The sequence below is a fragment of the Canis lupus genome, chromosome 30 (assembly GCF_011100685.1).
Source record: "Canis lupus familiaris isolate Mischka breed German Shepherd chromosome 30, alternate assembly UU_Cfam_GSD_1.0, whole genome shotgun sequence".
Taxonomy (NCBI): Eukaryota; Metazoa; Chordata; class Mammalia; order Carnivora; family Canidae; genus Canis; species Canis lupus.
In genome coordinates this window covers 10,690,669-10,704,105 of record NC_049251.1, presented here as the reverse complement: position 1 = coordinate 10,704,105, position 13,437 = coordinate 10,690,669, and the positions used below count along the sequence as shown (strand labels likewise).

Below are 13,437 nucleotides of genomic sequence, written 5' to 3'. Positions count from 1 at the left end.
TGGAGTATATATTGGGGTCTGTGTGATTAGGCTCTTGTAGCCTTTTTAGAAATCTGTTTCATGTCTCCAGATATGGAAGGGAGAGTTTCTTGATACAGATAAGAAACTGAGTGTGGTTGCCATAACTACAGCTGTCCCATGAAAAGAGAAGAGGGTAGCCAGACTTTACTTCTTATCATGACTCATTTATTGTGATTGGCTTTGAGTCCTGTGGAGGGATAGAAAAGATTAAGGAACCCTGCTTTGCTGAGAACTGAGAATGGTTGAATAATGATTTCTCAGATTTTGGATAGAAGGGCTGTGCGGACAGGCATCTTGGATATACAAGTGCCTTCTGGTATATAGGATTTCCTGGACAGTTCCCTCTGCAAAGTATACTCTCCATTCCCTTTTCATTTTTCTTCCCCCATAAAAATCCTTTGGTTCTTCCAAACTTTCTGACTTTTCTTGGCTTTATAGGGGCAGGAATTCGGGACCTGGGTTTTAGACTTCTTGGTTGAGGTGGCAAAATGGTAATATAGAATCCTTGTTCTCCAGGTGCTTTCTGAGACTTCATCCTCAAGGCCTGGTAGCTACCGGCTCTTTTCATCTGCACGGCCACCAACAGAGATGAAGCAGAGTGGCCTAGGTATGGTTTTCCAGCATTTCACCTGTTGTTGGGAAAGGGTGTCTGTCTGTTCTTCAGGGTTTTCTTGTGGGGAAACCTTAGTCACGGGTGTTGGGGTCATCTAGTCAGTGGAATTGTTGGGTGGGGCTAGGGAGGATGAATTGGGAAAAGCCATGTTTAGGTGCGAATTTTGATCCCAGATGATTGTTTTCATTCCAGGAAGGTGTTTGTCTTTTGGTTTTTTCACCAACCCCCATTTCTCTGGCTCAAGGGCATTTTTCTGGCTTCCCCTCCCATTCCTTTCTGTCCTCCCGGTCTAGCCCAGACCTTAAGGGACCATGGAGACTCTGATACTTCAGAGTTATCAGAGACGAAACTATAAATAGAGGTACTTGTGACCTCCTCATAAGTGTCCTATTCCTCATTTGGAGAACTTGTGCCATGTCTTCCTTGAGACCTATGTTTATTGTATCCCTGCTCTGGCCCCTCCTACCTCCATGCCCTCTCCTTCATCCTCTCCTAATTCTGTAATTTTTTTTCCTTCCTTCCTTCCTGAAAATTGAGGGACATATCTGAGACTGGTGTAGTGGCAGAGGCTTCTCTCAGGACTTTGAGGGAATGTCTCTTGATTTTTTTGATTCCTGGAGAGGGGTGGAGAACATCATTCAACCTTTCCTAAGAACACAGACTGCAGGAAGGACCAAGCCTCAGAGGGTATTGTATTCTTTGGGAGTGGGGAGTGGTCCTCGGGAGGGGCTATCTTTGAATATAGGGCCTTATGAGCCAGTAAGTAAAACTGGCAATTAGAGACAATTGTGTGGGGTCTGGACTTGGTCCTCTGGCTTCTATCTTGTCCTATTATTCTCTCTATTTAGCTCCTTTCATTTTTCTGTTACTTTTGTCCTTGGCACCCAATGTCTTGGCCGCAAAATGGTTAGCTTTTGGACTAGCAAGGGGGAGAAAAGTTTTGTTAACTTTCCCAGCTAATTTTATGGGAGTAGGTTGCCTTCTAGATCCCTGAAATGAGGTAGACGGTTTGGGACATGAAAAATAACTGACAAACATATAGATATGTGACATGGACTTCTCTTCCTAGAAGTTTCAATAAAGAATAGGTTTCAGATAAGCTGGAAATGAGGATAGATGTGTCTGGTCCAGTTAAGTAGGAATGATATCAGAATAAGACAGAAGTATGAGCATGGGACTGGTTGACAGATGGTGGTGGTAAGGTAGGCACTATGCTCTGAGATGATCCAAGGACAGGACAGGGCAGGATTGGCAGGACCGCACCAGAAAATTATTTAGTGAGGGAAGTAAATGTAGAATGATTTGAGTGGTCTGGGATAAAGCCAGCTAGTTTCAGCTTCTCTGAAGAAAAGTAGATAGATTTAACAGCCTTTATTTCTCTCAGGAACCCCATTCTAGAGCCTATTTACACATGGAAGGTAGGAGAAGTTGCATAGAGCAGCAATCTTGAATTCCAAAATACTTGCTATCTGAGCTTTCTTGATTTCTATAGTGACCTTGAAATACTGGGATCCCTGAAACCATGGCCCTTTCTTTGTAGGCTCAAAGGAAGTTGACCTTTTTTCCCATTCTGTCCATCTCTGCTATGTTAAGTTCCCAAGCCAAACCCAGGTTCTTGGCTAAGATGAATTTGGAAGTAGAAAGCCAAATCCCATAAACTTGGGTATCAGTCTTGTTTCTTCCTTCCCACTCTGTCCTCATGAGCTATGGTAGGAATGGGGGCTATGGAGTTCCAACTCTATTCTCAATCGTATTTGAAACATTGACTGGTTTATTTGCTTCAGAGATTTTTAAAGTTTTATTTACTCCTCTGATTGGCAATAGAGTTCCCTTTGCTTTCTTCGAACTTGTATGTGTAGGCATCTGGCTTTGAGCATAGGGCTTATAAGGCAATAAACTTTTGAAAGCACAAAAAACATGGCTTTTTATTGTTTCCTATTTACCAGGTCCTCCTTCTTAATAGGGTCCTCAGCATATAGTAGGCATGCCCTCCATATAATCACCTCATTCCTCACATGTCTTTCAATTTATGTCCATCTTCACTTCAGAAACAATGCTCTGTTTCTTCTTGATGAAAATATACTTTTTTTTTTTCCTAACCAAACACAGTTCATCTTCAGAATCAGGAGACCTGAATTCCATTCTAGCTTAGCTTCTAACGAACTATATGAGCTTGAGCAAATGAGATCCATTTTGAATCTCAGTTTCTTTATCTCTAAAATGAGAAGATTATACTGCATGATCTTTGAGTCCATTCCAGCTTTAAAAATTCAGTGAGTCTCCTACCTTTTTTCTTGAGAAAAGTAAAAAAGGCCTGAAGAGAGAGAGAAAGAAGGGAATGTTGGATTAAAAATTTAGGAGGAATTGGAAGAACTTAGGAGGAATTAGAACTTATGTGTACTTGGAATTTGAGCTAGGTGCTCAAAACTTAGTCTCTGGTTTCAGTCAAAGTTCTTTCCTTCTTTTTTTTTTAAAAAAAAGATTTTATTTATTCATGAGAGACACAGAGAGAGGCAGAGACATAGGCAGAGGGAGAAGCAGGTTCCCCACAGGGAGCCCAATGTGGGACTCGATCCCAGGACCCCAGGATCACACCCTGAGCCAAAGGCAGACACTTAACCACTGAGCCACCTAGGTGCCCCCAAAGTTCTTTCTTTCTAAATCTATAAGGGACTATATTTCTTGGTTCTTCAAACTGTATATAAGGGTAAGGAGCAATGAATTAAATCTAGGGAAATCTAGGGAGATCTACCTTTTAGCATTTCCAAGATGTACCTGGAGAGCATAGTCTACCCCTTTCAGTAACTTTGAGTCCCCTAATATGACTAACCCTGTATTTGTAGTGGCCTTTTTTAGCTACCATGTAGATCTTCTGCAAAATCCCTACCTTGCTTGCCCAGTGTAGCTATGGACAATAGTGAAATCTGTGTGTAGTGGCCACATAGTGATGGCTCTGAGTGACTATGTGAGTGTGTGTCTTCTTGTGTCATGTGAAGTTACGTGTACTTCTGTGTGGTAATTACAGCTTTGTGTGGCTACTAATGCACTCCCGGCCTTGCAGGCTCTCAGTGCACAGGGCTGTTCAGCACCACAGTGCTGGGTGGCTCTTCCAGCGCCCCGAATCTTCAGGACTACGCCCGCAGCCATGGCAAAAAGCTACCACCTGCCAGTCTGAAGCACCGAGATGGTATGTGGGTGGGTTTTGGGGGGCAACTTTTTTCCTCATTTGTCCCACAGCACAGACACAGCTCAAGAACCATTCGTACTTAAGAAGGCACTGACACTGGCCTTATAACAAGTTTTCTTCATCAATTATAGAGGGGAGAAGGAACCAAGACCCCATCCACCCCTCCATTTGCATTCTGTCTCAGTGCAATAAATACTACTTATTTATGCTTATCCCTTCATAATCTCCCACATATAGCCCTGCTGCATCAATTTACTCCACCTTTATATTCTTTCCTGGATTCTGGCCTGTAGGAGTAAGGACCAAAGAGGATGATCCATGATCAGGAAAAATGCAGTGGAGTGTTGATTAAAATCTAGGAAATCAGGGATGGGGAAGTTGCTCAGCCAAGGCAGGAAAGATGATGTGGAAAGAGATTGGGGGAAGGGATGAAAGTTTTTTTTACAGATTTTATTTCCAAATGACCAGAAAGAGGATGTGGTGGTGAAATTAGGGTCATCTTTGTGGGGCTGTATTGTGGTAGAGATGACACATAGATGCCTACAAGGAGATTATACCAAAGGAAAAGATTGAAACATGGTAGTCAGGAATCTAAGGGGTGGAGTGGGAGCAGGTCATATACTAACTATAAAGAACATAGTATATTGCGGGCAAATTCCAGAGCAGAGGGTGGGGACAGGGGTGGGTATAATCCCCATGATGTCTTTTCTCCCCAGAGCTCTTGTTTGTCCCGGCCGTAAAACGATTTTCTGTGTCGTTTGCAAAGCATCCGACTAACGGTACGTTTGCTTCTGACTCAACATCATTCCCCCTCATCATGTCACCTCCAGACACTTAACCTCTGAGTTCTGACACTGACTTTGCTTCTGCCTTCCACTATGTTGACAACGTGTTGTCTCTGAATGAACCACTCACTAAGTGTCCCTCCTGGGGCATACCCTTTGTTGTGACAAACTTTAGTCTTGGCTGTAGTCTGGCTGCCCTATCTGTGTGGCAACTCAGGGACGTATGTCCATGATCACCATTATCACCATCCTGTCACTTTTTTTAGCATCATCTCTAGAACATTAATTAAACCGTTCCCTTTCCCATCACATGACTGCTGGGCTTTGTACAAATATAACAGTGGTTCTCCTTCATAGGAAGAGAATAGTATTTCTTGGATTATCTCCATGTCTTCTTTCCCCCTCCCCCCTCCCCCCTCCACCACTCCTCAGCTTATACAATTTTGATCTTCCTGTTTTTTCTCCAATTCTTTGTTGGAGTGAATGACTAATTTGTTTTTCTTATGGAGCAATGCTGCTGCATTTCCCAGTTCCTATGCATACACCTAAGGGTGCTGGTCTTGAGTTCATAGTTTTCCATTGCCATATTCCTATCTCCTGTCATTGTGTGTACTTTATGTGGCTCCTGTGCTCCTGACATATGCTTTATGTTACTACTAACTTAGGGCCTGGGTCTAGAAAACAGGAGCCCAGATTGATTTGGGATGAAGAAAGACAGGGGTAGGAGGCCGTAGGTAAAGGAAAAAGGATTGTACCTTGAGTTATGCAACACGAGTTACAACACAGTTTCCCTGTAGCCCCAGCCTATCTAAGATGCTGCTATCTCAAAGAAGCTTGAAGTGAAGATTGAGATGTCTCCTGGGAATTCTGGGTGTGCTTAGGAATGAATAATGTTTCAAAAATATTGAAGAACTGGTCTGGCCATACTAAAGTGGGAGAGTTTATATATCTGTGTAAACCAAAAACTGAAGGGCAATGGTCTCTTTGTAGGGCATAGCAGGGGAACCCAGGGCTTACTTCCTGTTTTATCCTTTATATTATTGGTTTCTCTCTGCCTTGTATCTTGTTTTCAAGGTAAATCCAACTTTCTTATACATGGTTTTCTTCTGTCCAAGAACTAAGTCTCTCTAAAGAAGATAAAATTAGCCTGGTTTCCTGGCTGGAAAAACCTCCTTAGCCAGTGGCAACTGCTAGATTTTAGCTCATTTAGGCCATACCTCTCTACTAGGCACTGCTGAAATTTTCCTAGGTGGACTACCCTATACTTGCTCAGTTTATAATCCCACCTCCACCCTGGCTCCCATTTGTGCCTGTGAAGGAGTACCCCTTACAGAGTGGCATGGCTCTACCTATACATCTAGCTTCAAATTCTTCTGGCCTTCATATGCCATAGTCCTCTCCATAATAGAACCTCACGCACCAATCCCAACAGCCTGGGTCTTGGACTTAAGAGATGTGTTACTTAGAGTATAGAACATAGAACTATGTTTTATGCTCTAAGAATTTGGGAATTTGGGGCCCTGAAATCAAAGTTACATCACTGATCTCTTAGTTCCTAGGCTTTGTGAGAAAAGATCCATATCTATAAAACATATCCTTAAACCTGTTTCTAGTTACCTGAGGCCTTGAGTAGCAGCCTCACCAGTTAAAAAAGAGAAGAATTAATTCTACCAAAAGGAAGAGAGGAAGAAAGACTTGGATAATTCAGATAGAGTGCAGGAGAGTAAATTCAAGATCTTCTCTGACTCCCTACATACTTTATCAGGGGTCTTCTGGCCATTGTTCCTCTTGTACTTGAGTTTGGAGGCTAACATATTTGAGAAGCTGAATCTGGGATCTTCCTGATGGTAACAGGAGAAATTTGGAGGTGTTGTGTCTCTTGCTGAAGTTTACCTAGATTGAATTTGTCCCTTAGGACAATATGAAGGCTCTATCCCATGTCAAATCTTGCTTGACTGACCTAGCAATTACAGAGTAGATGCTCTGTCTATAATTGGTTATGGCAGGTTAGTGACAACAGTATGCCACTCTACTGTCCCATCATCACTGTCTCCTTCTGTGATGTCTCACTTTGAAATAGCAGCTGGAAAACCTGGACCTAGCTTTTGAAAGGAGGCAAGGCAGTGCTGACTCCTTACCTTAACGAAAGAACATCTCTCAGCCATCCCTGCCTCTATTCCTGATAAGCTTCTGTCACATCCTGTGACCACACTGAGTATGCAAGTATGGCCCATTCCTAAACTACACACTGAACTCGCCAAAGGAAACTAATATAGTGGGAAAGAGATTGTGGTTCAACCTCATCCTGAATATTAGAGTACCTATTGGATTTACCAAGCCCAGTATATTCTAGAGTACAGTTAGAACCTAGGTAGAGTTGAAACTGCTCCTGAGTTTCAGACGGAGGTCTCTGGAAACCATAGTCTCATAAGATCACTCTGTAGAACCACTTCTGGTCTGGGAGTTCTGAGCAGTCATCTTTAGCTACCTTGACTTACCATCTCTATACCGATGTCCTGTCATCAGGTTTTAAGACCCGATACCTTTTTCTTAGGATCTTTTTCTGTTTTTCCTATGCCCCTTTACACATGCCTTTAACTGCCTTCAAGCTTTTACAGTTGAATTGCATATATCCACAAAGTTTGCCAAGCAGCTAAAACTGCAAAGTGGTTCAAGATTGAAGCTTTCCATTCACCAGCTGAACAAAGTTAAACTCACCAGCAGTGGGAGAAAATACAAAATTATCTAACTATTTTTGGCTTTTGTAGTGGATACAGTGTCCCCCCGAAACCTGAGATTTATGCAAACATTTTTTAAAAATCTGTATATTTGGGTAAGAGTAAAAGCTGATTAGTCAATGTCATTTTCACACATTGATTCTGTTTTTTGCATACTCTGTTTTAAAAGACCTTCATACTTGGTGTTCTGTCAATCTCCTTTGCCATCTACCTAACACCAGCCCTGTTTATGGCTATTTTATAGAGTCTGGTCCAGAAGGCTTGGCCTGAGCTTTTAGGAACCTTTTTAGCTTCAAACTTTGCCTTGATACCCTATACCATTCTTGATCCTCTTCTCTGAGTGACTTTGAACTTTGCATCTCTATACCAACTTTATAAATACATTTGTCTGAAGCAGGCCGTAAGTAAGGTTTGTCCAAGGATAATCAGGGACACTGGAGCTCTAATCAAGACTCCAGCCACAAAACTGCCAGCTTACCCCTATTCAGAATATGTGATTGCTGTCTATAAGCACTGACTTAATTATGCTCAGTGAAAGGGGGAGGGCCTTGCTGTATGATGAAGTCTCACTGGCCTCTTCTTTTAGACTTAGTATGATGCCGACACTCTTCTTCCCTGAAAGAGACACCCAGTGGTTCTGACCATCTCTGCTTCTCTCTTAGCTCACCTTGGAGCTGAGTGGCCCCACCTCCCAGTAGTGCTTGTGCCACTCAGTGCCCCCCTCATTGTCTTTCCCTCTTCTCTTTCTTTATCTTTGTGCTTCCTGCCGTGGTCCTCCCCCATCCCCTCCAGAGCTGCTGGATGACCAGCACCCTGTGGTCCGGTTGCTGCGCAGTTTTTCCTCTGACTGTCCAGGGGGCCGGCCAGTCTCCTTGGATGCCACGCTGGCGCATCACCTGCACCAGTGCTCCTACCACCTGCGCCTCTTCCGGAACTGGCTGCGCTCAGGCCAGGATGACCCCGAGTGCCTCTACGGTACCCCCTGCCACCAAGCTGGCTGCTGCCACTACCCTGGCTGGGACTGACTGCTTTGCTTATTGCACTTCTGGCAGAAGAGTCCACCTGTTCCTTTCTCCTATTTACCCTAAGGTTATGTGACTTGCCTTTAGTTGCTTGGATATGGGATTGGGGCCAGACTGCCTGGTAGCTGTAGCATTGGCTGCTCATCCCCTTACTATTCTACTTCCTTACTGCCTCCTAATGTTACCCATTCCCAATTCTATTCAGCATAGGAGTAGTTTCTTGCCCTGAAATCTGTTCTTGTCTCTATAACCCTCTGCTACTACCATCCTCAAATGCAAACGTTTTTCTAGCCACTCTGAGGAGCTAGAGATGTACTTCTCCTATGCTCCTGCCATAAGACTACAGGGGAAAATTGAGGCACAAAGGTCTTAATTGAATCTTTGAAGCAAACAAAGGCCAGAGTTAGAAGATGGTCAGGTATGATCCTTTTGAATTAGAGGTTTTAGACATTAGTGAACAGGAGGCAATGTCTTACATAGATATTGCTGTCCTGTCTATTCTTAGTTTCTTTAAGGAATTTTAAAGAGACACAGGAAAGATTGGGGGCTGGAAAAATGCTTGGGATGTATGCATTTTGTTCCTCCAATTGGGGACTTTTTTTTTTTCATCAACAGGCTCTGGGATTAGGGTTATATATTTAGATTTTCCCTTCACCCTAACCAGACCAGTGAACCTACATTGGAATTGTTTGGTTCAGACAGAGAATCAGTATTTATTCTTCTTCCTAGGGATTTGCCTCATTTTCCTGATGGAATAGAGAAATCCTAGCAAGTCTGGGGTTTTCCAGCGAGAGCAGAAGGGAGAAGCTTTGTTGTGATGGAAATGACCAAGAAAGAACTTCCATCCCCCAGCCTGTTCATGCATGTGGTTTTCCTTGGCTAAGCTTCATGTGTATTGCATGCACTCCAGCTTGCTTCCAGATATTCCAGCCTTTCCACTCATATCCTAAATCTGCATGAATCCTTCTTCAGATTCCATTCCTCCTTAATCTGGTTCTCTTTACATGAACCCTGAAATCTACTGTTTCTTCCCAGCTCCATGACCTCCCTACCTCATTTAGACCTTCAATTTCACCCCTTACCTCTGGACTTTTGTTTTATTCCCCTAGAAAGAGTAAGAGCAATGTAGGTGCTTAACCTATTGGAATTCATTTATTTTTCCATGAGTCATTGCAGGCTCTCCATAGGTAGGATAAGTGGTGATTTGATTCACTTGGAAGCCTTAGCAGATAGACTTCTTAGGGCATCTGGAGGTGATACCTGTAGGGGCTCTAAAGAGTTCCCTCTCTTGAGATCTTGGATACCCCATACTCCAAAAGCCACGGACTCTCCTGATGGCTCTCAGGGACTCTCCATGCTTCCTTTGACAGTTGGGGTATATCTGGCAGGAATAACATTGACTTTGCCCATCTCTTTTCTAACAGGATTTGAAGGATGTTCCATGGTGCCTACCATCTACCCCCTGGAAACACTGCATAATGCCCTTTCCCTGCGTCAAGTGAGTGAATTCCTAAGTAGAGTCTGCCAGCGCCATACTGATGCCCAAGCACAGGCATCTGCAGGTATGGAGAATACTTTCATCTTGTACCCTTGTCTCTGTCCCTACTCTTATGCTTCCTAGAATATGAGTAATAAATTAAAAAGATAGGCACTCCAAAAAGACACAGAAGTAGACTTGAAAAATTGTTTAATTGCATAGGCCAATTCAACATCATAACTTCCCAAGTTAATTTATAAATTTAACATGATTCCAGTAAAAATGCTGATGTTTTTCTAAAGTCAGACAAATGGATTCTGAAGTTGTCTTTGAAAAATAAACAAGCAAGAGTAGCCAAAGAAAACCTTGAAAGGAAGAGTAATGAGAAGTTACTAGCCCTATCAGACTTTATAACATCCCATAAAACTTTTTTTTTTTTTTTAATTTTTTTATTTATTTATGATAGTCACACAGAGAGAGAGAGAGAGGCAGAGACATAGGCAGAGGGAGAAGCAGGCTCCATGCACCAGGAGCCCGACGTGGGATTCGATCCCGGGTCTCCAGGATCGCGCCCTGGGCCAAAGGCAGGCGCCAAACCGCTGCGCCACCCAGGGATCCCCACATCCCATAAAACTTTTATAATGAAAATACTGTTGTTTTTGTACAGGAATAGACAGAGAGGGCAGCCCTGGTGGCTCAGCGGTTTAGCGCCGCCTTCAGCCCAGGGCCTGATCCTGGAGACCCGGGATCGAGTCCCACATTGGGCTCTCTGCATGGGGCCTGCTTCTCCCTCTGCCTGTGTCTCTGCGCCTCTCTCTCTGTCTCTCATGAATAAAAAAAAAAAAAAAAAAAAAAAAAAAGGAATAGGCAGAGAGACCAATCAAACAAAATAGAAAATCTAGCAGTCGGTGAAGTTAGCATTTCAAAATACTGGGGGAAAGCAGACTTTTTTAAAAAAAAGACTTTATTTATTTATTTGAGAAACAGCATGAGGAGCAGAGAGAGAGGGAGAAGCAGATACCCTGGTGAGCAGGGAGCCCAATATGGGGCTTGATCCCTGGAGATCATGATTTGAGCTAAAGGCAGATGCTTAATTGACTGAGTCATTCCAAGATAGACTATTTAATAAATGAAGCTGGCACAACTGAATAGTCATTTGACAAAAAATTAGAATTGAATTTATGCTTCATGCTATATTACCAAGGTAAACTCTGTATGGTTCAGAAATCTAAATGTAAAAATTAAGCAATAGGTTGTTCAAAAGGCTTGTCCTTCCACAGAAACACCAAAAAATCAAGCAAAAGCTATAATAGTTTGCAGCAACCAGGAAAATGCTAAATCAAGAAAGAGGCAAGCTTAGAATGGCAGGAAGCTTCCCATCATTTTACCATCTCCTATCCTACCCTCTCCCCCACCTTAGCAGCAATCTTAAAGATGGCAGGGCATGTTCTAGGACCGGTTGTATGGAACTCTGGTCCTTAGTTCTAAAGGGAGCAGAACAGACTTTATTCTCAAAGAATTGTGTTTGTCTATTCTAACTTGTCTAACCTGAAAAACTGTCACAGGGTCCTTACCTTTGTTTCATTGAATCAGGGCAGAAAAGTAGCTGTGCAGAAAGTGTTTCTTGAAAACATTGTAATGCAAATGAACAATATGCCGCTGCCTGGGGCAAAATTATAATTGAGGCAAACAATAAGTATACTGAAAGGCTGGAGTGAAAAATTAAGGAAATAATTTCTTTGGAAAATTAAGGCTTAAGAAGCACCCACATATACTGGGGAATTTAGAAGCCATGTACCTGCCTAGGGAAGGATACATGCACAGAAAACACATGGGAAGACCCTAAGATTTTACTTCTGGCCAAACTCTAGACTCAGCACAAGCAAGAAGTGAAGGCTAAGAGGGATTTGTAAACAGTTTAGCTAAGTGTTGAAGAAATACTCAACATAGAACCAATCTGCAAAGACCAGGAGAACTCCCCTTTCTTCCTTTTCCCCCATCTTCCTCTCCTCTTCTTTTGGTTTTTGTCATTCAAAGAAATCCTTGTCAGAACACTAGCTGTGAAACAAGCTAAAGGAACAGAAACTTCAGAGACCACATATGACAAAGAAGATAGACTTCACAAAAATAGTAGAAAAATTACTAAACAAACAGTCACAGCCTACAGCAAACCATGAAAACAAACCCTGAGGAGAAGGAATAATCTGGTATTCACAATTATAATACTCAAGATGTAGGGTGGCTGGGTGTCACAGTCTGTTAAGCATCTGCCTTTGGCTCAGGTCATAATTCTGGGGTCCTGGGATTGAGCCCCACATCAGGCTCCCTGCTCAGCAGAGAAGTCTGCTTCTCCCTTTCCCTTTGCCATTCCCACCACTTGTGCTCTCTGATTCTAGCTCTCTCAAGTAAGTAAATAAAATCTTTAAGAAAACTATTCAAACTGTCCAGTTTTCAACAAAACATTATAAGATATGCAAAGATACAAAAAGGTATGGTCCATTTACAGAAGAAATTAACAGAAACTGCCCCTAAGGAAGCATAGATGTTAGACTTGGACAAATATTTTAATAAAGCAATAGAAAATATTAAAAGGAACCAAACAGAAATTCTGAAAGATAAAAATATAACAAATGTAAAATTCACTAAGGATTTCTTTTTTTTTTTTAAGATTTTATTTATTTATTCATGAGAGACAGAGAGAGAGAGAGGCAGAGACACAGGCAGAGGGAGAAGCAGGCTCCATGCAGGGAGCCCAAAGTGGGACTCGATCCCGAGTCCCCAGGATCACGCCCTGGGCTGTAGGCAGCGCTAAACCGCTGCACCACCGGGGCTGCCTTCACTAAGGATTTCTTAGAAGATATGAGCAGGCAGAAGAAAAAATCAACAAAATTAAAGAGAAATCATTTTTAAGTGTCTAGTCTGAGGAGAACGAAAAAAGAAGGAGGAACAAATTAGCCAAAGATATTTGTGGGACACCATCAAGACTACCAACATGTACATAAATGGGAGTCCTGGGAGGAGAAGAGAGAAAGAGGCTGAAAAAAATATTTGAAGGAATAATGGCTCTGAAGACTTCTCAAATTTGATAAATACACAAATCTATACTTTAAATAGTTCAAACACAAATAAGGATAAATTCAAAGAGATCCACACTGAGATACATTGTCATCAAATTGTCAGAAGATAGAGAAAATCTTGAAGGTAGCAAGAGAAAAGCAGCTTGTAACACAAAAGGGATCTTTAATAAAATTAACAATGATACCATGAATTCTTTATGTAGCAGAACTATTCAGAAATGAAGAAAAAAATTAAGACATTCCCAGATAAATAAAAGTTGAGGGAGTTTTGTCACTAGTAAACCTGCTTTACAAGAAATGCTGAAAGCATTTTGGGCTGAAATAAAAGTACACTAGATAGTGACTTGATACCATACGAAAAAATGAAGAACCCTGGTAAAGATAACTACATTGGTATATATAAATGTCAACATTACTATATTTTTGGTTTATAACTCCTCTTTTTGTTTCATATATGACTTAACACTCAAATGAATAAAAAAATCATTACAAGACTGTATTAACAGGCATACATTAT

At 42.0% G+C, this 13,437-nt stretch overlaps 1 protein-coding gene and 1 long non-coding RNA gene across 19 annotated transcripts in view; one reads left to right on the top strand and one right to left on the bottom strand.

Moving 5' to 3' along the window:
- Positions 1-13,437, top strand: part of PPIP5K1 (diphosphoinositol pentakisphosphate kinase 1) — a 48,773-nt gene that overhangs the window by 22,057 nt on the left and 13,279 nt on the right. For 11 of the 18 annotated variants that reach the window (XM_038580224.1, XM_038580223.1, XM_038580218.1 and 8 more), the window contains 4 exons: positions 538-628; positions 3,696-3,821; positions 4,538-4,600; positions 9,791-9,928. In XM_038580224.1, coding sequence (XP_038436152.1) covers positions 538-628; positions 3,696-3,821; positions 4,538-4,600; positions 9,791-9,928 — 418 coding nt within the window. Of the gene's footprint in view, positions 1-537; positions 629-3,695; positions 3,822-4,537; positions 4,601-8,136; positions 8,320-9,790; positions 9,929-13,437 lie in introns of all 18 variants that reach the window. The other 7 variants (XM_038580233.1, XM_038580232.1, XM_038580227.1 and 4 more) reach the window with 3 other exon arrangements.
- LOC111093409 lies at positions 2,603-6,599 on the bottom strand. The gene is made up of 2 exons (XR_005381555.1): positions 6,364-6,599; positions 2,603-2,948 (listed from the first exon to the last, which is right to left on the bottom strand). It is a non-coding gene; the product is annotated as an uncharacterized LOC111093409 (long non-coding RNA).